The sequence below is a fragment of the Halichoerus grypus genome, chromosome 6 (genome assembly GCF_964656455.1).
Source record: "Halichoerus grypus chromosome 6, mHalGry1.hap1.1, whole genome shotgun sequence".
NCBI classification, from domain to species: domain Eukaryota; kingdom Metazoa; phylum Chordata; class Mammalia; order Carnivora; family Phocidae; genus Halichoerus; species Halichoerus grypus.
In genome coordinates this window covers 171897914-171923231 of record NC_135717.1, presented here as the reverse complement: position 1 = coordinate 171923231, position 25318 = coordinate 171897914, and the positions used below count along the sequence as shown (strand labels likewise).

Sequence of the window (25318 nt, the reverse complement as noted above, 5' to 3'; positions counted from 1 at the left end):
CTTCTCCCTCTGACCCTCCCCCCCTCATGCTCTCTCTCTCATTCTCTCTCTCTCAAATAAATAAATAAAATCTTAAAAAAAAAAAAAATTAATATGGAACCTGTTGCCATAGCTATAACTTAGCACATAAGCACTCACTAAAATTTAAAACTGAAAAAATAAATCAAGGAGGGCTACTGAACTCCAACTTAACAAAACATACAAACAAATACAAGTGCTCCTAGGCCAGGAAAGGGCTTGGAAGTACTAGAAAAAAAAGGGAAGCTATTGAACCCAAGACTGGTAGTCAAGGAGAACTACAAACATCCAAAATTGTGACTTTGAATCCAGATGGATCCCTGTATTTGTATCCCCTCCTGAAGATTGGGTGTTCTATTCAACGATATGCAAGGAGACCTAGATACTGCATTGTGGTCACCTTGCAGGCTGTAGGCAGTAACAAATGGGATCTGTCAAGTAAATGCAGAGACAGGTGGCAAATCATAAATGGGAAGGAAGAGAAGACTACTCTAGAAACCTAACAAGACAGAGACTGAAGGATCTACTTTGAACAAAAGAGTTTCTCCCCGGGGCGCCTGGGTGGCTCAGTCGTTAAGCGTCTGCCTTCGGCTCAGGTCATGATCCCAGGGTCCTGGGATCGAGCCCCGCATCGGGCTCCCTGCTCTGCGGGAGCCCTGCTTCTCCCTCTCCCACTCCCTCTGCTTGTGTTCCTTCTCTCGCTGTGTCTCTCTTTGTCAAATAAATAAATAAAATCTTAAAAAAAAGAGAGAGAGTTTCTCCTCTGGAAATGCTGGGCTGGCAGCAACTAGAACATGACTCTCTGTGGACACTTCTTTCATTATCCTCTAGGGCTTCCATTTCCCCATTTGTAAAATGAGGCTTTAGACAAATGATCACCAAGAGCCTTTCCAGTTTTGACGTAACAGGTGCCCATCCAAGTATCACATGGAATAAATGTCTCAGCAGAACCAGATTAAATAAAAGCTAGAGAAGCACGTCCAGTTCACACCACCAGCTGCTGAGCAATTCCGACACTGTGTCAATCCCCTCATGGTCCTCTGACTAAACCATACCAGTCAGAAATTTCCACTTGTCCAGTCAAGGACACTGACCCCTTGGCCACTGATTTTGCCTGAGACCATACATACCTCAGGTTGCTGCAGAACCTGGCCTTCAGTTCCAGGGTTAATCGTATGAAAGATGATGAAGCTTGGGAGAAGTGGGAAGAAAGCAGAGAGCAGTTTAAACCAGACTTATTACATACTCATCCTGGCACATACTGATTGCCTCCTCCCCTGCCTTCCCAAATCAAATCCTCTTCTAGTGAGACTCCTCTCAATAAAAATCACCACCATCCACCTAGATGGCAGCCACAACCCAAGGCATTACCCTGAGCTCTTCCTTCTTCTTCCTGCCCCACATCCACTGTTGCACACCCCCTAACACTGCCTTAGTTCCTATCACCAACCTGAGCTAATGTAAGAGTTTGAACTATTTTCTCCAGCCTTGCATCCCTCTAACTCATGGTTCACACCAAACCAAAAAGGATATTTCTAAAACAGAAATCTGAGCCTATCACTCCTCTTCTTTAAGACTCAAAGCTCCTAGGATAAAGTCCAAATTCCTCACATGACCAACAAAGCCCTGCATGACTGAGCCCTGGGGCTACTCCTCTGTAGTAGACCTTCCACTATAAGCTATGTGAGAGGAATAAAAGGCAAGGCTTTAAATGATAATGATAAGAGGCAAGCATTGCATAGAGATTCAGACAGCAGAAGCAGGCTCCAGAGCCAGATTCCCTGAGTTTGAATCCTGGGTACACCACTTCCAGTGCAATCTTGGGCAAGTTATTCAACCTCTCTGAGTTTCAGTATGCTCCTCCGTAGAATGAAGATAATCATAGTACATACTTCCTAGAGTTTTTCTGAGAACTAAATGAATTAATACATATAAAGCACTTATAACAGTATCTGACAGGGGTTCCTGAGTGGCTCAGTTGGTTGAGCATCTGACTCTTGATTTCAGCTCGGGTCATGATCTCAGGGTCCTGGGATCAAGACCTGCAGGCTCCCTGCTCAGTGAGAAGTCTGCTTGTCTCCCTCTCCCTCTACCCTTCCTCCTGTTTGCACGTGCTCTAAAATAAATAAATAAATCTTTTATAAAAACAGTATCTAGGGGCACCTGGGTGGCTCAGTTGGTGAAGCGTCTGTCTTTGGCTCAGGTCATGATCCCAGGGTCCTAGGATCGAGCCCTGCACCAGGCTCCCTGATCAGCGGGGAGTCAGCTTCTCCCTCTGCCTCTCCTCCTAGCTTGTGCTCTCACTCTCTATCTCTCACAAACAAACAGTATCTGACAATAGTAAGAGTGTAATAAATGTTAGTTCCCATTAGTTATTAATTATTACTACCTTTCTCTCTCCTCCCTTTCTGTTTTTGGCTGTTTCCCCTTCCCATTCTCACCATCACTAATACTTTCTTTTTTTTTTTTTTTTTTTATTTTTTTTTTTCACTAATACTTTCTAAGGAAAATAAAAGAGACTCTAACTCTGACTCCTGGGCTAATTCTGCAGATTGAAGTATTTATAGGGTGACAACTGGAGAAGTGAGAAAGGAAGGTTTACCCCTGAGAGGAAAAAATGACTAGTGAGAAAAGAAAATAAATAGATGCAAGAAGGCCTGGAAAAGGCTGAGGGAGTCGAGAGCCACTGGGGTTCAATTTTAAGAAGGCAGTTCAGGGCGCCTGGGTGGCTCAGTTGGTTAAGCGACTGCCTTCAGCTCAGGTCATGATCCTGGAGTCCCTGGATCGAGTCCCGCATCGGGCTCCCTGCTCGGCAGGGAGTCTGCTTCTCCCTCTGACCCTCCCCACTCTCATGCTCTCTCTCTCTCAAATAAATAAATAAATAAATAAATAAATAAATAAAAAGAAGGCAGTTCAGTGTACAGCTAGACAGCAGCTTTCACACGGAGTGCCATTCCCCCCCACCCCGGAAGGCATCTGGAAGTATGTGGGACGTTTTTCAGGTGTCACAATGACTGGGGGTACTTCTGACATTCAGCACTCAGGAGTCAGAGATGCTAAACACCTTGTGAGGTCTGAGGGAATATCAAGTATGGAGAGCAATGTGGAAAGACATGTGTTGTGGGCTCTGAACTGGAACTCCTTGACATTCTTAGGGAAGTATCAATAAATTTGAGAACTTACTTTAAGTACCTTTGGTTGTTAGATGGTATTCCCTTCTACTCAACACTGGGCAGAATATGGATATTGACTCTGAGTGATTACATAAACCTCCTGCCCACAGGTTATGCTCTCTTTGAATACTCTGAGCACCTGCCTCCCTCCCACTTCCACACTTGCCTGCTGCTTACCGAGCTTCTTGGAGAACTTCTCCTTCATGTGGGGAACGATGACAAAGAGGTTGTGTAGAATCGAGAGGAAAACTTCCATCAAGTTTGGGTGGGTGGCCTGCTCTGAGTGCCTCTGCAAAGAACCAGGAGGGAGAACACAGCCCACCAGGACTGAGCCTCCAAAGAAGAAAGCATCAGCAAAATTGGCATCAAATCTACAACAACAGACTAACCCCTTTCACTTGAAGGGCACAAGAAAAGCTAGAGAACCTAAAGTCACAAGCCTGCATCCAAGGCTTATATCTGCCACTTAATAAGTTGTATAAGACACACTACCTCTCTGGATCTCCGTACCAAAAAGAATAAAACAGTAATAACAACAAGACCGAGCTCCCAGAAACAAACGAAATCTGATGTGTAAAAAGTACTTTCTAAACTATAATGCAGAGTGACACTCAAGTTTTCTTTGTTTTTTTTTTTAAGTAGGCTCCACACCCAACATAGGGCTTGAACTCATGACCTTAAATCAAGAGTAACAGGCTCTACTAACTGAGCCAGCCAGGCATCCCTCCCTGATACTCAAGTTTCTGTGACTATAGCCATCAATAATAATCATATAGTTTACAAACTATTTTCACATTTATTTTTCATGTGACCTCTGAACACCCCAGTCATGAGGCGGCCTGCTGTACCAGACAGAGCTCTGGATTAAGAGTAGACAAACCTGGGTTCCAGATCAAGCTCTGCACAAAGTCACTGTGTGCCCTTCCATTACCCCCTCCCCTCTCAGTGTCTCAGTTCCCTACCTGTAAAAGCTGGGGTCTCAGAGACATAGTTCTTATAGATACCTTTCCTTTGGTTTTTAAACAAAAAAAAAAATGTTTTTATTTAGAAAGGTAATACATGCTCATTAAAGAAAATGTATAAAATACAGAAAAGTAGAAAGCAAGAATAATATAATTCTATCATCCAGTTCTAGATCTGACTCTAACAATTTGTAAGTCTAGGAAGAGGGCAGAGCAGATGAGGAAACCAACATGAACTGCCCAAGTGTTACTGCTAGTGAGTGCCAATCAGAGCATGCATGCAGCCCATGGCTCCTGACTGTTACCCACCTGAAGACCCTGGCATGCTGGCTCAAAGGCTTCTTCCAAGAGGTCTATGCCTCCAGAACCAGAGGATGCCTGGTTCTATGCCTGCTGCCACCTACTATTCCCAGTAGGTGTTTGGAGGTGCCCTGACTAAAAGGCACTCAAGATGTCCAAACCTCGAAGAGGACAGGGCTCACACAAAATCAGCCAAGCAATCAGCCATTCTGGACCCAGCTCTTCCTACCACTTCCATCTCAAGTCAAATCAAAATGAAGCTCTTTCGGACCAGGTGTCTCTTCAGAGTGGCCAAATCTCATTTTACAAAATACACGTGTGTTCCTTAGTGAAGCCTGAATCACAGACATTCCCACTGTTCTTTACTAATCATAAAGACACATGGGTTCAAATCTCAGCACTGTCATGCACTTGCTTTACAACTATTAGAACACGACAACCTCATCTTTAAATTGGGATAATTATAGCACCCATTTCACACAGTCACTGGGATGATAAATTAGGTAATGACTATGAAGCATTTATCACTCCATAAACACTACCTACTTACTGTTTTATTATTACTGCTTTCTACTTTTTCTTGAGAGGCATCTGTTAGTGTACAATGAAACACCACACTTTAGAGTTTTTGGGTTTTTTTTTTTTTTTAAGATTTAAAAAAAATTTTTAATTTCTACATCCAACATGGAGCTCGAACCCACAACCCCAAGGCCAAGAGTCACACACTCCACCGACTGAGCCAGCCAGGCGCCCCCACACTTTGTTTTTAAAACCAAAGGAAAAGTGTCTGAAGAACAATACCACTGAGACCCTCAGAAGGTCCAGTTGAGTACTCGCTGCCTTGTGTCTCTCGGCCTGGCTCAGTCTCACATTCTTCTGCCCAAACTTCATGCTATCTGTAGCTCAGGGGAACCTACCATCACCAGGGGGATACAAAGGGAGTCACAGGCACTGAGAAGAAATTCTGAGAAGGCCTCCAAAGTGTCTTCCTTCTCGGCACTGGGAGCTGTAAATGGGTTCTCCTGGGCTGAAGGCTCGCTCTGGAATTCCACAGCCAACCTAAGAAATCAATGTGTAAGTATATCCACTACTACCTATACATCATAAAGGTTAGAAGCATCCTCCCAGAGGGATGCCTGTGCTCAGGGTTCAAGGAAAGTATCCCCATCAGCAGATCTGGAGAAAATTCAAGAGACCTCAATGATGGAGGACCTGGTCCTTGGCTACCCCTTCAGCTGCGTGCTCCCCACCCCTTCTCCCATAATAATGACTGTTCTACCCTACTACATGTACTTCCCTGAACATACCATGCTACTTGCTGTTTCACGTCTCTTTGCCTTTACAGATGCTGCTCTCTCTACCAGGAATGCCTTTCCCAGATTTGTGACAACAAATGAATTCCACATATATATACAAAACTGCTTCTTCCCCAGAGACTGTGGGCTCCTGTGGGCAGGAGTCAATCTGATCTTATCTTTCTACTCCCACTGTCTAGCCACAGGCCTGACACAGAGTAGATTCAAAAAACATTTGTTACCGTGAACTAAATTAGTCCAACAAGCATTCAGCAAACACCTATAGGGGTTCATTATTTGGGAAGAGGAACAAAGCTGAATGAGACAGAAACTCATTGTATGGTAACAAAACTTCACCAGGAGGGAATCTTTGGAAACCTCCTACTCTAGCTCCTCTTCTTCAAACCTTCTCTACACACCCCTCCACACACACACATCCCCAACCTCTGCCCCAGCCAAAGTGCTCTCATTATGCAGCAAAGCATCAGAAATCAACTATTGATTCTAGAACTCCATCCTTAGTCTGATTCTTTTCCACCCCAACCCTCCATAATACTGCCTCAGACCACAGAGGGTTGGTCCCTCACCTGCAGGCATTTCTAAATCCCTCCAGAGTGCTCAGAAGGAAATTTCCCCTTCGAAGAATGGCCTTCTCTGAATCTCTACTGGAGGCATGACCCTGCAGTAAGAAGGAGAGAGGGGCGTCTACTAGTCAAGTACCTATTCTGTGTCCCAATCTGTGCTTGGAGGACCACAGGCCTCTTCCTCTCCCACTGGAGCCTGGCGTTCACATAAACCTAACACTTTTCAGGAGATCCTGGTTATATCCTCGAAAATCTAGTCATCTAATAGCTCTTTTAAAAATGGCAGAAGGGGGAACATTAACTATCTGTCTCCCTCTGAACCACAGGACTGGCTCTTGTTCTATTATATGCCGAAAGCTGTCACAGGCTGGTGGACATTAGTCTAACTAGCTCTAATGCCCATGTCAGTTGCTCCAAAACACATGAAGATCCCACCCCATCAGGTGTGGTAAGCTTAGTTTCCAAAGTTAATTTTGAAAGATATAACCAGCATTCACATTACTCATATCCTTTCTGATATTTTAAGTCCATGGACCATTAAAAGCCAACAATTACAACACACTGCACATTGGTCAGATTCTTTTGAAGATTCTAATGAATCCAGCCTTAAATAATTTTGTGAGCATGTTTACCATAACTGCTTGGATGATATAAAAGACAAAGTGGTATAGTATAGTAGGTTTGGGTACAAACACTCTGGGATTTACTATACAAACTCAGATACTTGCTAGTTTGGAACCTTAGAGAAAAAGTATTTAACCCTGTGGCTTCAGTTTCCAAATCTGCAAAGATGAGGACAACAATTATTAAGCTTCACAGCTCTGCCATTAGGGGAGAAAAATCACATCTCATTATAGATGTATGTGCATGAGAAAAAGCTATAAAGAGGCATACAAAGGTAAGACAATTATCTTCTTAAAACACATTATAGCATGATCTCCAGAAGAAACAGGCTACATGCAGTGTACTGACCAGGGGCTTCCTGTTCAGCGGGGTCTGGGAAAAATCTGCACAGCGGCTCAGCATTGCTTCAAGCAAGGCCCGCAGTTCCCTGTACTGCACAGGTGGAACATTCTGATGGTCCTTCCTGCAGCCAGACAGACAAAGGCAGGCTTAGGGTAAGGTAAGGGTTTTCCAAGATACCCTCAGGTTCTCAGGCAATGGGGCACAGTGTGATGGATCAGAACACGGGTCCAGGATCTGATCTGATAAAAATCCTTGCTCCAACACTTGTCTAGCTGCGTGACTTTGTGCACATTCCTCATCCTCCCTTACCCTCAGTTTCCTCATCTATTAAATGAGAGGTAATAGTAATTTCCTCATAAAAATCTTTTAAGGATCAAATTAGATAATGTATGCCAAGCACTTAGCATGACGCTTAATAGATAGTAACCCTTTCAAATGACAGCTAGGACTATTATTGCTGTTATTAAGGAGACAGAGGGCTTTCTCACAGAGAAGGACCTCCTGGTGAAAGAAGTATTATCTAGAACTTAAGGTGCATCAAGACATGTATATGACCACTGTCCTCAAATTAGTAATAAGCTCTCTTGGGGAAGAAAGATCAAATTTGCTTTCTGTTACCTTGGTAAGGAAAACCACGATCAATAGGGAAATGTTATCAGGACTCAGACTTTATTTCAGAATAGAGAAGAACTTCCTAAGAGTTAAACTCTATAGAGGTAAAGGGGAAATTCTAGGCGGAGTGAGCTCCTCATTCTTAGAAATTATAAGCAAAGACTAGAAACTAGTTTTGGAGATTCAATCATTCTGAGTGTGGGGTAAATGTGGAAAGTAATACTTAGGGTTCATCTGAACTTTCATATTCCACAGATTCAGGGAGGCAAGAGTCACAAACTAGTCTAATAGTGAGCTCCAAGAGGCCAGAGACCAGCTCAGTCTTTTCATTTTACCTAAACAGAGCTAGATGCATTATAAACAGATGATAAATTTGAAAAAATGTTAAATGAATGAATGACTACTTGGCAGGGTATTAGGTAGTTGTATTTGTTTCCTAGGGATGCTGCAACGAATTACCATCAACCGCATGGCTTAAAACAACAGAAATTTATCCTCTCATAGTTCTGGGGGATAGAAGTCTGAAATCAAGGTGTCGTTGGCTCCCTCTAAAGGCTCTAGGGAAGAATCCTGTCTTGCCTTTCCACTACTGGTGGTTGCCAGCAATCCTTGTCATTCCTTGCCTCATAGCTGCATCATTCCACTTTCTGCCTCTTCTTCACATGGCCATCTGCCCTGTGTGTGTGTGTCTGTGTTACTGTATGTCCAAATCCCCCTCTCCTTATAAGGGCACTAGTCTTTGGATTTACGAGCCTGCACTGTATGACCTCATTTTAATTCAACTGTATCTAGAAAGGCCCTATTTCCAAATAAGGTCATATTCACAGGTTATGGGTGGGCATGAATTTTAGAGGGATGCTATTCAACCCAGTGCAGTAACTAAAGAGAAATCTATGTCAACCCTCATCCCTGGGCCTTTTTTGAACACTGAGAGTAATCTGTTGGGACCTTCTGGGGCGCCTGGGTGGCTCAGTTGGTTAAGCGACTGCCTTCGGCTCAGGTCATGATCCCAGGGTCCTGGGATCGAGCCCCACATCGGGCTCCCTGCTCAGCGGGAAGCCTGCTTCTCCCTCTCCCACTCCCCCTGCCTGTGTTCCCTCTCTTGCTGTCTCTCTCTCTGTCAAATAAATAAATAAAATCTTAAAAAAAAACAAAAAAAAAACATGCAGATGGGGCACCCAGCTGGCTCAGTCAGGGGAATATGCAACTCTTGATCTCAGGGTCATGAGTTCCAGCACCACATTGGGTATAAAGCTTATCTTAAAAAAAAAAATTAAAAAAAACATGCAGAGAATTGGGAAGAACTCTTCCAAATTAAAAATATGAAAGTAGGGCACGTGGGTGGCTCAGTCATTAAGTGTCTGCCTTCAGCTCGGGTCATGTTCTCTGCTCAGTGGGAAGCCTGCTTCTCCTTCTCCCACTCCCCCTGCTTGTGTTCCCTCTCTCGCTGTCTCTCTCTGTCAAATAAATAAATAAAATCTTTAAAAAAAATGTGAAAGTAAAAATAAAATACACAGTAGAAGGGTTGAAAGATAAAGTCAAGAAAATTTCCCAGAAACTACTGCATAATGACAAAAAGATGAAAAATGGTCAGAAAACAAAGAAAATTAGAGGACCAGTCCAGGTCCAACATTTGCACAGCAGTTCCAAAAAGAGAGAACAAAGTAAATAGAGTATTGGAAAAAAATTCAAGAAAATTTCCCTGACCTAAAGGATAAGTACTGCCTGGAAGCTTCCCTGGCTTGACCTGGCCCACAGGGCATAGAGAGGTAGAAAGTTCAGCCTGCCTGGGTCTCTCACCTCAGAAAGGCAGAAATGGCCTTCACTGCCTCAGCAGCCACTTCCAGCACAGGGCTGCTTACTGCTTCTTGGAGAGCACGGCCAGCATCTCTACACATGTCTGAGCTTGTGAACAGCTTGATCTCCTCTGGCTGCCTGAGAAATGGTAAATGAGCAATGAATAAGTGAATGCCTATCACTGACACCACCAGGAATAAACACTTCTTTCCTTCTCCAGTCTGGCCCCTACAGGCCTGATACCCCATCACTTTGCTCACCGAGTCAGGATCTCAGCAAAAAGCAGCAGGCCCTGCTTATGGAGTTCTGTGTTGTTCATCCTCAGGCTTCCCTGTAGGCTCCTCACAACCGACTCGATCCCTATCTCAAAATGACACGGCAGAAGCCAGGGATCAGTGCTTGGTAGTTCCTTCACTGCCTGCCCAGGAGAAGTGAGAGGCTCTGGACAGCACATATTTGCTGGTGGCCCCTCATGGAGGGGCCCTAACAAGATTGAACTGATGGAATGGGACTGTGAGATCTTTGAGGGCAGGCCCTTATCTGATTCATCTCTGTCTCCCTGAAACTCAGGACAAGCCATAGCACAGGCCCTGGTACTCGAGGTATTTAGTAAATGCCTATTGACTGAGTTGTGCCTTTTCCACTAGACATACTCATATTCCTTCTCAAAGAATCAGGTCAGACCTCCACTCCTTCCGGAAGCCTTCCCTAATCCACTGAGCTCCCACACCTCCTATACTCCCCTCTGGCAGAACCCTAATTGGCTCGTTTGTATCTCTCTCCCCTTCCAGAGGACAGGGACCACATTATATGTATCGCTAAATCTCTAGGTCCCAGCCTAGTGCCTGGCACAGAACAGGAACATAGAATATAAAATGAATGACTGAATGTGCCCAGTCTAAAAATCCAGACATGATATAAAAAGTCCCAGACAAAAAAAGTATCACCAGGAAGGAAGAGGAAGGGACAGTTTCAAGAAACCAGGAAAGAATGAATCAGCTAAACTTAGGGACTAACTAGACGGACACTTACCCGGGGGACAGGAAAAGACTGAATCCAAGGCTGAGTAAAGTTGTTCTTAAGGTACAGGAAGAATGCATTCAGGGGCTAATAGGAGTACCTTTCTCTTGCCAAACATACAGACTTCTGCTAATCAGCGAAGGGAACTGTCTGGGTATCATGGCTTGCATATGGAATTTGGTAATGACTTTGGGCTGATGGAAATGACCAGACCCAGCAATCCCCTCCAAGGTGTAGGCTAGCCCCCCATCACTCCCACTTCTACCCAACTTCAAAGTACTGACCACCCTAAGGGTGTGTGGGTGGCTCAGTCAGTTAAGCATCTGACTCTTGATCTCAGCTCAGGTCTTGATCTTAGGGTCATGAGCTCAAGTCCCACATTGGGCTCCATGTTGGGCATGGAGCCTACTTAACAACAACAAAAAAAAGTGCTGACCACCACCCTACCCAGAACTAGTGTAGGACTCCCACTACCAACCGTACACCGTGTGGCACTTGGAAAAAAAGAGTGGCTCTTCTGCCAGGAGTATCAAGCAGTTGTAGCTGGACCAGACAAGCACTTCGCTGGAAGAGGAAAGGTGCTCAAAGAGGAACTCTGGCCGGGAGAGGGGAGAAAACAATAAATGACAGTCATGTGATCATAGTCCCCTCACTAAATCTAGGGCCTTGGATTTATTCAGCATCTAACACCTGTTACTTCATCTGTTCACACACTCTCTCCATGAGACATGATCATGAATTCACAGATAAACCTGAAAAATAACCTCAGGGTTTGGTCTAACCTCATCTTTTTAACAGGTGAGGAAACTGAGACCCAGAAAGAGCTATTGTTAATGGTAGAGGTGGGACTGGAACTCAGGTCTCTTATTTCCCAGCATGGGTAACAGCATGATGCAGAGAGAAGATTTTAGAGCCAGAGAGGCTTGACTGCATACCCTTCTCTGCCAGTGACTAGCCTTGTAAATTTACACCAGTTGTTTCCCTTCTCTGATCCTCAATTTCCTTATCCATAAAACAGCCAAGTTGAGGACCTAAATGTGGCAACACTTACAGTGCACCTCAGGGCATATTTCCTGGTCATAACAAGCCCTTGAGAAACCTTAGTTCCCTTTGCCTTCCTGGTCCACAGGTCTTTCCATCACCCTACACTTGGTGTTACTCCTAGATGGTCACGTAAATGACAAAGATCAGTAACAGAGTGCTCAAGGTCACCTAAGAGATCTGTAGCAAGAGGATTCATTTTATGAGGCTTACTTCTTACAGTCTGTCCTGTACAGCTGAGCCTGCCATCAACCTGTCTCTCTAGTACACATCATCAAAGAACCCCAACAGGACAGCTGCTGCTACTGGGACTCCAGGGTCTCCAGTCAGAACTCTGGGGTCTTCAGAGGAGAAGATTAGAAGTTCTCTACCTGGGATGTCGGCATGGATGAAGGCCGGGGCATGCTTCACTGGGGAGTGGACCAGCACCGCAGTTATGCAGTGGGTACTGGCCACCTGCAGAGTCTCGTCTCTAGAGAGGAGAAGCTGGAGAAACAGGCAACAAGAAGTACTGCAGTCACACCACTGACGGAGGGCCTATCCAGCGTCAGGCACAAGGATGGTGCTCAGGGAGAGCAGTTATGGATTATGGAAAGGGGTTTCTATGAAGAACAGCAGGTGGGAAACAGAACAGAAGAACACAATGGCATCAAAGAACACTAAAACCGCCACCAAGAAAGGTTTGGGCCTTCACTGGCAGAAGTACTTTCACAGCCCTCATCTGGTTTTGATGCTTGCAACAAGCCTGAAGGATAACATGGGAAGGTTCTACTGCGAGTTTCACTTTACAGAATGTGCTGAAAAGAACTAACAATGCAGGCATGAGGCTGTTATCCTCAGAAAGGCCCATCTGTAAAGTTGGTCAATGACTGGATTTGGGAAGTTGGATTTCAGGAGGGCTCCCACCACTCACAGAACCAATAAGAGTGACTCTCTGTGACCAAGTTATTTGTACAAACAATGTAGTCTATGCTGAATAGCTGTCATCTTTCTGGGAGTTTGGAATTTTGGTATGTGCTAGGCAGAGGGTGCCGACGTGACCAGTCAGCCCCCAATAAAAATTTGGGGCACCGAGACTCTAATGAGCTTCCCTGCCAGGCACCATCTCACATGTGTTGCCACAATTCATTGCTGGAGGAATAAACTGCATCCTTGTCTGACTCCACTGGGAGAGGACTCAAAATCTTGTGCCTAGTTTTCCCCTGAACTTTACCCCATATGCGTTTTCCCTTTGCTGATTTTGCTTTGTATTCATTCACTGTAATAAATAATAGCCGTGAGTATGATTATCTATTGAGTCCTGTGAGTCCTCCTAGCGAATCATTGAACCTGGGGGTGGTCTTGGAGACTCCCAACATACAGAGGAAGGAATTAAAGCTCATGGAGGTTAAGTCACTTACTCCAGGCCACACAGCTAATAAGTGGCAAAGCTAAGGCAGAAACCCAGGTCAGCCATGTCCAAATCCAGGAGTCTTCCCACAGCAGAGACGCCTCCTCCACCAAAGTTTCAGATCAGGTTATTCCTCTACTCAAAACATTTTAATGAATTTCCATTGTACTCTGAATAACATCCAAACTCCTACTGGACACCATACCTATTAGGAGTCCCATGACACTTTCAGAAATCAAGGAAAGGGGGGGCACCTGGGTGGCTCAGTCACTTAAGCATGGTTTTGGCTCAAGTCATGATCTCGGGTCATGGGATCGAGCCCCACATTGGGCTCTGCGCTCAATGTAGAGTCTGCTTCAGATTGTCTCTCCCTCTCCTTCCCGGTTGCTTGCTCTCTAATAAATAAATAAAATCTTTAAAAAAAAAAATTAAAACTTCTTTTAAAAAAATCAAGGAAAGGGTTAACTGCAACTGCAGACAAGTGTAGGAGAAACTGGCCTCCTATGGGAAAATGGCAAGTAGAACATATATCATGAGACAAAAGAGAGTGTGTCTGGTTTTAGAGCTTCAGAGGAAAAGGACAAAGTCACACTCATATCTGGTAGAGACACATCTGAGGACTGCAAGCTTAAACGCATTTCAGTCATGTCAGACTTAAAAATGGACACATGATTGACCAGCCTTTCTGTTAGTTTGTAAAGGAGTTTCTAAATAGTCTTAATCTTTATTTTGTTCTCTTATATAGGAAATGACATGTATTTCAAGATGCTATTGATGTAAGGCAAATTATTATTTTATATGCCACTAAAAGAAAAAGAGCTATAATTAAACTATGACACACTATTGATGGTAAAGTGTCTCCCAATTTCAGAGCTGCTAAAATGTGAAATAGAATATATCTTAGAAAAATGATATTCAACTCTTATGCAAAACAATGATTCTTGGTTTAAAGTGTATATTCCTTATTGTGTGAGAAAGAAACACTCCAATCCTACTTTTCCATCATAAACAAAATTAACTATGAAAATTTATCTTTAAAAAAGTCCTAATTGGGGTACCTGGGTGGCTCCATCGATTAAGCATCTGCCTTCAGCTCAGGTCATGATCCCAGGGTCCTGGGATTGAGCGCCACATTGGGCTCCCTGCTCAGCAGAGAGCCTGCTTCTCCCTCTCTCGCTCCCCCTGCTTGTGCTCCCCACCCAGTCAAATAAATAAATAAAATTTTTTAAAAGTCTTAATTATTTACCATGACCCATCAGGACTTGCACAATTTTCCCTGCTTAATCTCTAGCCTCATCTCTGGCCACTTCACATTCTACCCACCATCCATCCCACTGGCCTCCGTCTGCTTCTGGAACATATCAAGCATCCCCCTTCCTCTAGCCTTTATTTGCTATTCTCTCTGCCTGAAATGCTTTTCTACCCATTCTTCATATCACTGGCTTACTTACTTATTTAATTAATTTATTTATTTACAGCTTCACTGAGGTATAATTGATCACTGGCTTACTTTAATTCTTCAAGTATCAGCTCAATCATCAACCCTTCAGAGAGGCCCTGCCTGACCACCCAGCCTATAGCTGGCCTTCCTCACTATCTCATTTCCTCTTTATTTCCTTTGTAGCAAAACAAGAATTACTTTGCTTGTCCATTTACTTGTTCATAACCTGCCTTCCCCACTAGACCATGCAAGCGCAAGGAATTCATCTATTTACATACCATGATATTCCCAGTGCCTAACACAGTGACTGATACATCGCATTAGTGCTCAGTATGTATCTGACTGAATGAATAAACATTGCAACAGCAGGGACACAAACATTGACAATATATTCCCAGGGACCTAAATTTTGGAAGAATAAGTTGATTATCAGCCCAAAGCAGGAAGGAATAGCATGAGAATCTGACAAAAATGCCAGAACAGAGGTAAAAGGATACATGTCAGTCTTCTCTTTATTTAAAATTTTGGTATTTTGTTCATTATGAATTTTGTGCACTGATTTTTTAAAAAATCAAATTGATTTTTTAAAAAAATATTGCATTAAGGGCGCCTGGGTGGCTCAGTTGGTTAAGCAACTGCCTTCGGCTCAGGTCATGATCCTGGAGTCCTGGGATCGAGTCCCGCATTGGGCTCCCTGCTTGGCAGGGAGTCTGCTTCTCCCTCTGACCCTCCTCCCTCTCATGCTCTCTGTCTCTCATTCTCTATCAAATAAATAAATAAAATCTTTAAAAAAATAAAAAAAAAAAAAAAATAAATAAATAAATATTGCATTAAAATACTATCTATCTTGATTGCTGAGTTTTTTAGCATCCCCTAAATTTTGCACCTAAGGCAAGTGCCTCACTCATCTCACCGTAGCTGCAACCTTGCTGGTTAATGTAGTAAAATAATATGTTGATCATCCAAAATTGTCAAGAGAGTAACAGTCTCCATATGTGAATGGAGGATAGGACCCCTAAACCAAGATTCCTATCTCTGCAATGTCCTGTCCCCCAAGGGAAGTGCTCTCTAATCTCTGTCCCTGCCACCATTATGCTTCCTTGGTGCACTGTGAGGACACAGACCTTGTGCCCTGCTGAGCCTGAGATCAAATGTTCTAACTAGATGTTACCATGGACTCCAGGATGGCAGCAACAAAATGAGCACAGAAAAGAATTCAGTATGAGATTTTCTGGTTCAGAGACAGAGGACTTGCTCTTCAGAGTTCACAGGCCCTGAATGGACCTTTTTAGAGGCATCCCAGGGAAACAAGGAGGAGCAGTTTAAGCTGGTTTTTAATATTTACCTTACCTATCTCCAGTTGCCCTTTCCCACTTTTGATCAGGGCTCCTCCTCCTTCCTGCAGGAGTCCCACAGTCTAGTCAATCAATGATTATCTCCACTATCAGATGAGGGTAAGTAGCTCTGCCAAGCCCTGTGCTGAGCACTGCAGAGAGGTATAGCCAAATTCAGGTCCTGCCCTAAAGAAACTCCCAGCAGATCAACCACAATATGAAGTAAGTGCTGTGACATAAGGTACATTCTACCTAAAGGAACCAAGAAGAAAAGGGAACCCTATAGGCCTTGAAGGATCAATAGACAAAGGAGAGGGGAAAGGCAAAGGGGAAGAGCATCTACACAGGCACAGAGACAGGATGTCCTAGCACATGCAAGGCCAGGGAGAAGTTACATATGGCTGGAGCACTGGGTTGTGGGGTGGAAGAGACAGGTTAATAAGGCTGAAGGGATAAGCAGGATCCAGAGAAAGAGGGCTCTAGGTACCAAGCTAAGAAGCTTGAGTTTTATCCCTAAAACAACCGAGATAGTTTTGCTTCTGTTGCTGCCTGTATTCTGCATTATCAGCCAGCCTAGATGTGAAGGAGAAGATATGTATATAAGGATTCACAACTGAAATAAAACCTACAGTTGACCCCTGAGCAATATGGGTTTGAACTGCACAGGCCCACCTACACGTGGATTTTTTTTTCAATAAATACAGTACAGTACTGCAAATATTTTCTCCTCCTTATGAATTTCTTAATAACATTTTCTTTCTTCTTACTTTATTGTAAGAACAAAGTATATAATACATATAACATACAAAATATGTGTTAATTGATTGATTATTATCGGTAAGGGTTCCAGTCAACAGCAGGCTATCAGTAGTTAAGTTTTGGGGGAGTTGAAAGTTACATGTGGATTTTCAACTGCATGGGGGGGGGGATCAGTGCCCCAACCCCTGTGTTGTTTAAGGTTCAACTGTACTTTCAGTACTCTAACAGCATATTATTTGGGTCAGGAAGAAAACACCTTGAAAATCTTAGATAGTAGTGATACAAGGGCCAGGAGCCATTCAGGTTCCCTTGTTATTGAACCTAGAGACCAGGAATCACAAGACAATCACCTTTTTGAGCACCAAAGGCAATGAGGTCTTTTCTGGTGGCCCCTCAACACCCTCAGTACTTTCCGCCATTGCAGACTTGTTCATGATCACGGACACAAAGAGATCATACTTCAGCAGCTGCCTCAGCAAACCTAGAAAACGAAAGGGGTAGGAGGTGAGGCAAGAGGAGTATAGGTACCAGAGTACACCCCAGGTAGCCCCTCAAACATCCTCTGGAAACTTCTTCATGTCTCCTTAAACATTCCTAAGTATTTTGTAGGGTTTTTTTTTTTTTTTTAAGATTTTATTTATTTGAGAGAGCACGAGCGGGGTGGGGGAGGCAGAGGGAGAGGGACAAGCAGACTCCCCACTGAGCAGAGCCTGTAGTGGGGCTCAATCCTAGGACCCCGAGATCATGACCTGAGCCAAAGTCAGACGCTTAACCTACTGAGCCAACCAGGTGCTCCAGTACTTTGTTATTTTTAATGCTGTTATAAATGGGACTGTTTTAATTTCTTTTTCAGATAATTCACTGTTAGTGCATAGAAAACAACTGATTTTATATCCTATAACTTTACTAAATTCATTTATTAGTTTTAACAGTTTTTTGGTGACGTTCTTAAGGTTTTCTATATATAAAATGATGGCATCTGCAGAGACAGTTTTACTTCTTCCTTCCTAATTTTGATACCTTTTATTTCTTTTTCTTGCCTTATTGTTCTGGCGAGGACCTCTAACACAATGTTGAATAGAATCCCACACTTTTCTGTGCAACCTCCATGACAACACTTACTACACAGGGCTCTAATTGTCCACATCTGTTTTCCATACTAGACTATGAGCTCCTTCAGAACAGAGCTTGGGTTTGCTCATCTTTATGACCCCAGAGCCTGGCACAGGGCCTGGCCCAAAATGAACACACACTATGTGTGACTGGACTGTTCATAACAGAACTCTTGGCCTAAACTGTGAAAAGAAGCTGTTGTCACTTAGACTATGCTTTTTCCTGTTGCTCCTGCTTTGGAACAGGCCCTCACCCAGTCACCAATCATAGTGCCCATGTGCTCCATCCAAAATGTGAAAGCTCCCTACTCAGAAGCATTTGATAGATCTTGTGTACCTATGTAAAGAAGCAGCAGGAGAAGAGGCTGAAAGGGTACACTGGGGCTCCTAAGGAGCCTCAAATAACAAGTAGAAACACCTGCACATCACCCTGGAGGCCAGAGGGACGATAGATGATTTTTCAAATAGGAAAAGGAGAGAACACGAGCTGTGCAGTGTGAAGATTAACTTGACAGCAAAAACAGGATACACTAGGACAGGCAGTAAAAACCGGAGATAGAAAATTGTTGGTGCCACTTTCTTTCTTCTTTTCCTTCCAAAGGCAACATTCTTTTTCTTTTTAAATTCTACTTATGCATTTGAGAGAGAAAGTGTGAGGGAGAGAGAATGAGTGAGGGGGAGGGGCAGAGGGAGAGGAAGAAGCAGACCCCCGTTGAGCAGGAAGCCAACATGGGGCCAATCCCAGGACCCTGAGATCATGACCTGAGCAGAAGGCAGATGGTTAATCAACTGAGTCACCCACGTGCCCAAAGGCAACATTCTTAAGATGCCACATCAACTCTAGTCATCTATCACAGTCTGTGCATTTTAGCTCCCAAACCCATGACTTCTACCCTTTGCAAAGCAGCAAACTTCCCCACCACTAAAGAGCCAACATCTCAAGTCCTCAAGCAAAACCTCAAAAGCTCTCTCTCTCTTCTCCCCAGTCCTACATCTCACCCAAACAGTTGATCTGTAGCTCCTTCGTCTGGGCGCCATCCAGGGTGGAAAGGAAGAGAGGACACAGCTTCTCCCGGAAATGGCCCGAAAGCGTCTCAGCGGCCACTGGTGAGGAGTACAGCTTTCCATAGAGGTAACAGACAGAAGCTTGCACCCCCTCATTGGGGTACACTAAACCTCTCAACAGATGCTCCATCAGGTCACCTGTCCATAAAACAGCCAAGGGGCCAGGGAAACCTCACAATGTCAACTGCTGTATGAAACTCCAAACTATTGTGCCCAGTAGGGTAGTAATGGTAATCCCCTATAATCCCCCATAATAAATGATTTCTGGGTACTTAATCAAAAGGGAAAACCAAGGCTTAGAAAAGTGCAGTGATTTACTCTGAGGTAAATACTCTGTGAGATATTTATTTGCGTTTTACTGATAGAAAAAAGTACTTCTATATTCCAAAATTAATTCCTCCTTTCACCCAAAGGAAGGTTCAAAAGTAGGTATTTAATTAGTTTGTGTTAACATAAGGAATCAAAATAGCTCAAGACCAGAGTCAATAAATACTTTTTTCAACTTGGCCAACAGAGAGTACGTTTTGCAGATGAGAAAACTAAAACCTAGAGAAGTAATGACTTCCCAGGTGTATATATTGAATGGACCACCCAGATGGAAGTGTGATCAAAGCAGGTAAAAGGGTAGTGGCAGCTCTTTCCCAGAGGTCACTCACTGTGCTCCATTACAAGTTTGTCTGCCAGGGGAGGGATGGCATCCACCAACTTGCCGAGAAAGGTCAGGGTGGCCAGGCTGCCTCTCATGGAGGGCATGTTACACAGCTATAGAGAGTGAACACATTCCGCTCTATTATTAGGATCAGGACAGATCTCCCACCAAAATGTAACTTGCTCTATCCAGACCAAAGCCTATTTTGTATGTGTCTCTCAACACAATCAGTAATCAGCCTCTTTAACTAAGTGTCTATCTTCCCTATTGGACTGGGAAGACCCTGGGGAAAAGCTCTGATTAGATTCCTCTCAGAGTGCTCAGTACCTAGCTGAGGACATGACTGTTAAACTGAATTAAAATTAGCATATTGTGTCTTCTATAGAGCCAGAAACTGGGGGGTGAAAGTTGGGAACATCATAAAGACAGAATTCTGGATCAGTGCAAAAAAAAAAAAAAAAGTATTATTATTATCATTATCATAGCCATTATTTGCCAGGCCCTATGCTTGATGGTTTACAGGGAGAGTCGGTAGTATATATTTCCCTTCTCTAGCAACTAACTATAGCATCTTAAGCAAGACTCTTAATTCCTCTGGTGGGAAATAATAATAGTATCAACTTCATAGGGTTGTTAGGACTAAATGAGATACTGCACGTAAACCACCTAACACAGTGCCTAGTATTTGAAAGTACTCAAAAGGGTTAAGTGGCACCATCATAATGATAAGTATTGATACATATAATTATAAATTCAAGCTGATATATTAATCATATGCAGAGTAATTATAATGAAATGATAATTTAGTGTAATTTATAATTACATGTTGCTCTTGGTGTTAAGATAAACATCTGTCTTCCTTTTGCAAAAAATAAAAAGTGATTCTGATATTATTCCTAAATCTTAAACACAATGTAAAAGCTACTTATTGAATTGGTATCTTTGACTACCTTGAAGAAGGCAGGTTAAATATACCTATTCAGTGCCTGCCTTAGATGCTTAGATAAAAGCAAATGACTTCAGTATAAAATACTGTATACAATCTAAACCAAATAAAAAGGCCAAGCCAAGACATAGTAAAACATATTTCCTTGATAAATTGATCAAGAAAATCCATGTTGTACTTAGAAGGACATAGAGAATAATCATGGGATGATTCTGTCAGAAAGATGGGACTCCACCACACCGAGGTAGCATTTGGAAGGTTGAAAGGGGAAGGAGGGAGGCTACAAACAGTAGTGGAGCAGGATCAGAAGACCCAAGCCTTAGCTCTGGCTCTGCCACTGACTCAGTGACCTCACGCAGGTCCCTTTCTCTCTGTGTTTCAATCTCCCCATCTATCTATCCAAAGAAGGGTGGGCCCAGCTCTGATATCTGAAGATTCTGAGGGGTACTTAAGAACCCACATCTATTTACTGACCTCTTTGTGGCACTCATCCAGCAGGCAATGTATGATGTGCTCTAACTTCAGCTGAGTTGTAAGCTGGATGAGGACTAAGCAGACACAGTAGCATTACTAACCAGAAGACAACCCCTGGCCCACACTCCACCTTTCATAGCCCTTCTACTCAAAGTCATTTGCTTGTGTTACCAGTATAGTCTTTCTATCTCCCCAATTAAACTCTGTGTACATATCCAAACCAAAGGATTTCTGGCTTCTTCATTGTTTTATATCAGTGGTTCACAATGAGGCTGCACATTAGAATCACCTAGGAAGTTAAAAAAATATATTAATGCCCAACTCCCACTCTAGACCAATTAAATCAGAATCTCTAGAGAAAGAGCCTAAGCATTTGGATATTTTTTAAGTTACCCAGGTAAGTCTATTGTGAAGCTAAGGTTGAAAACTACTATTTTATATTATCTCTACTTTTTTCCTCTTCACAATTTGCTCCTTCGTATACTAGAAAACAGAATTATGGGTGAGTTCCCATGCCAATAATTGCCTACAATATTATCTTTCAACCCCAAACCCGTCCTTCTATACAATCATTTGTGATGTTTCTGCTAGTATGTTTGAGGAGCGGTGAAGAAGAGGCTGGCTCTGCAAGTCTGGGAAAAGCTACAAATTAGATTTAGCAGCTGCTGCAGAAAGGCTCTGCCACTTCCAAGGTAAGGAAGCATTCTAGGATAATAGAAACAGGAAGAAGGCAGGCAGCAAACAGGAAACAATGAGGAAGGAGCAAGTCCTTCTTCTCTCTCTGGCTTTGCAGTCTCTATCTAGAGCCTACTGCCTCCGTAAAGTTCCTGGGGTCTGATGAAGATTTGCAAGTTATGCTGGCACCAACCAGAAGTGGATGCCTTTAGGATTATAGCCCCACTCAAGAGTGGCTGAATGGTGAAGGGAAATCTCCCCATTCCTGCCAGTGGTCAGAACTTCAAGTGGTATATTTGTTTGTCCACATTATCTAGACCGAGAGATGGTCAGAGGGATATACAGAGGCTATTTTTTTTTCAGATTTTATTTATTTATTTGAGAGAGAGAATGAGAGACAGAGAGCATGAGAGGGAAGAGAGTCACAGGGAGAAGCAGACCCCCCGCTGAGCAGGGAGCCCGATATGGGACTCGATCCCAGGACTCCAGGATCATAACCTGAGCCGAAGGCAGTCGCTTAACCAACTGAGCCACCCAGGCGCCCTATACAGATCCTATTAACTTATGATCTGTTACAGCTGCTAACTGCATGCCTAGATGGTCATGGACCCAGGAACAGTCAAGCAGCATCCTCTCCACAGAGAAAACTTACGTTTTAATAATTCCAACCTCCTTTTGTTTCCCCAGCTCTAAGGGTGGAAGCTGCTTTCTGAAATTGCTACCTCTGTGAAAACTTGGTGTTCTCTTTTTGCCTTCAGTTAATAATTCTTTATATTAAAATTTTCCCTGTTTAAATAACTTGTGTGGTTTCTGTTTCCTGACTAGACCATAACTGATACAATTACTCTTTCTGCAAGAATCCTCCTATCCCAACTCTCTTGTCTTCTTTCTCCTTGAGCCCTTTAAAGTTTATTTATTTTAGTAATTTCTACACCCAACATGAAGCTAGAACTCACAACCCCAAGATCAAGAGTCATAATGCTCTTCTGACTGAGCCAGCCAGGCACCCTTCCCACATTTCCTCAGCTTTTACCATCACCTATGTGCAGACAACATCCAACCAACCAATGTGGATGGAACGAAAACAGAGTTTGTACATGCCTTTCTAACAGTATTCATCAGCTCTCATTATTTGCCAGCCAAACTCTCCTCCAGATTGTAAACTCTTAGAGGGCAGGAACCATGTCTTACCCATCTATATATCCCTAGTATCTGATACAGGACTTGGCACACAGTAGGTGCCTCAGAAAGAAGTGCAGACTTAGTGACTGACAACTGAGTTTTCTTGATATGTCTCTAAAATAAAACATTTATTTCATCAAGATCTCAAATAACCAGAGCTGCAATTCAGGCTAATATCCTCAGCTTCAAATGCGAGGTACACACAATTTCACCTTACCTTCAATACAGAGGTCTGTTACACTCCCACCTTCCACATTGCATAACAGCCCTTGGAGCCGAGGGAGAAGAGAGGGGGATGGTTAATAGTTAAAAGAGAAACAAAACCACAAAGGTACACTATAAATTCTAGACTAATAGCAGCTTTAAGCAATGTCCCAGATAAATGCTATCCTCGACACCAAACACCTAGACTTTCAGTGACCCACTCTGGCTTTAAAAGGATAAAAACAGTGTGGCACAGCATAAAAACTGAGTGCTCTGGAGTCTGTAATAGACCTGGGGTAAAATTCCAGTTCTGCCAGTTATTAACCATGACTTCCCTTAGCCTTGGGGACCATCTTCTCTCCCTTAAAGAACTGTCTTGGCAGTTAAAAGCCTGAAAAGCCTCTAGCAGAGAAAAGTACCCAATATGAGTTAGCTCCCCTCCTCCCTGAAAGGGCTCTTTCCATAGGACGTTATAATTATATTAAAAGAAGGGACCTTTTAATCCATCTCAGGCACAGAAGAGGGAAAGTAATTCAATCAGGGTCACACCAGGTCAATGGAGTCTAGTCTGGACCTTCTGATCCTATTCAAGGGTCAGAGTGGACTTTTTGAAAGATCACACATTTTCCATATTCATATTCACACTTTTACTAACCTCTTAGCTGTAGCAAAGCCAGTTACCATCCAATGCATCATGTGTCTTAGAAAGGGGATCATTTCTTCATCATACGACAAAACAATTTACTAATAAACTGTTACATGGCAAAAAACCTAAATTGTCTTCCCAAGACCATTTCTCCAAACCCAAAAACAAATATACATGCTATACATACAAAATTCATGCCAAGTTTCCCTTTTAATCTCACCGAAAAGCATGCTTATGAAGTGGATACAGATTCTCTGATCCTGAGCCACCAACTGCATGACCAGGGAGGCATGTCTCAAGAGAGCATCTCGGAAGCAGGACAGCACGTGCTTCTTGCGCACCAACTTCGGGCAGATGAAAAAAACATTCTGTAACAACCAAGTCTCAGCCATTCTGAACCCAAACAATTATAATTTCTAAATATATTTGCAAGATGATACTGGAGGGTTCACCTAAACTAGAGTAAGATCATATATCCCTAAAGGGAGCATGAAAAAGGGCATCATTTACACAAAGGAATCCATGTGTTCATACAGAGGATTATACATGAGCTAAGGTTCCCACTACCCTATATTTACAGAGCACTTTACTATTCACAAATCACTCTTTTGTCTACTAGTTCGTTTAAGCCTAGCAAATTGGTGAAGCAAGCAAAAATAGGTATTATTGTCACCATTTTATAGATGAGAAAACAGAAGCCCAGAGACATTCCCAAGGACTCAAATCTGTCTCCAACCAGGTCTTGTCCAAGGTCAGCGCCCTTTCCACTTCAAAAGTCCAGGAGAGTGATTCTGGAGACCCTGCATGAGCCTCAAAGAGGTCGGTAGAGAAATGCATCCTTCCATTCAAAATGGACATAAATCCTCACACTCAGTTCACCTCCCTGTACAGGGAACTGGGTAGTGGCTGTGTAAAGTGCTCAAGACAGCAGCAAAAGTTAGGTAAAGAAAGGGCGTACCCACTGAGGATAGAACAGGAACATGGGTACAACTAACTACATCCCCCTTTCATTTTTTTTTTTTTTAAGATTTTATTTATTTGACAGAGAGACACAGCGAGAGAGGGAACACAAGCAGGGGGAGTGGGAGAGGGAGAAGCAGGCTTCCCGCAGAGCAGGGAGACCGATGCGGGGCTCGATCCCAGGACCCTGGGACCATGACCTGAGCCGAAGGCAGACGCTTAATGACTGAGCCACCCAGGCGCCCCTACATCCCCCTTTCAACTGGTGAGAGCTGAAGCTAAAAAAAAGTGCATTCAATAAACAGTAAAGGTGCATTTTGCTGCCTCTAACCTGTGCTATTGCAAATCTCATGTATTCCTTCACCCGTTCCTCCTACATAATAATTAAGCTAGTGATAAAATAAGTTACTCAAAAAAACTCGATGACTCTCTTTTACCTATGGGATTAAGTCAAAACTCTAGCTTGATTCAAACTCTTGGAGGAACTCATCTTAACCTGGCTTTTCAATCTCACTTCCCTCAACTTCCTTTCAAACACTATGATTACCTCCCCAAACTCATCCTTGCTAATACCTACCTCTTGGGATAAGCTCCCCCATCTCCTCTGGTCCAAATCTCACTCATCTTCTCAAGCCTAATTCAAATGGTTCCTCCTCTAAAAAACCTTTTCCCAATTTCCCTCATCCCAACAGCACTTGACCGCAAATATATCT

The 25318-nt window shown here is 43.2% G+C and overlaps 1 protein-coding gene across 1 annotated transcript in view; it reads right to left on the bottom strand.

Annotated features, from left to right (window-relative positions):
* The window catches only part of MEI1 (meiotic double-stranded break formation protein 1), a 70843-nt gene that overhangs the window by 43922 nt on the left and 1603 nt on the right, over positions 1-25318 (bottom strand). The window contains exons 2-16 of the mRNA XM_036098270.2: positions 23866-23989; positions 23013-23063; positions 20939-21012; positions 19526-19631; positions 18804-19007; positions 17043-17173; positions 12140-12254; positions 11206-11322; positions 9968-10067; positions 9711-9845; positions 7305-7419; positions 6336-6427; positions 5371-5512; positions 3369-3480; positions 1149-1209 (exon numbers count right to left, since the gene is read on the bottom strand). Of these exons, the coding sequence (XP_035954163.1) occupies positions 1149-1209; positions 3369-3480; positions 5371-5512; positions 6336-6427; positions 7305-7419; positions 9711-9845; positions 9968-10067; positions 11206-11322; positions 12140-12254; positions 17043-17173; positions 18804-19007; positions 19526-19631; positions 20939-21012; positions 23013-23063; positions 23866-23989 (1679 nt within the window). The remainder of the gene's footprint in view (positions 1-1148; positions 1210-3368; positions 3481-5370; positions 5513-6335; positions 6428-7304; positions 7420-9710; positions 9846-9967; positions 10068-11205; positions 11323-12139; positions 12255-17042; positions 17174-18803; positions 19008-19525; positions 19632-20938; positions 21013-23012; positions 23064-23865; positions 23990-25318) is intronic.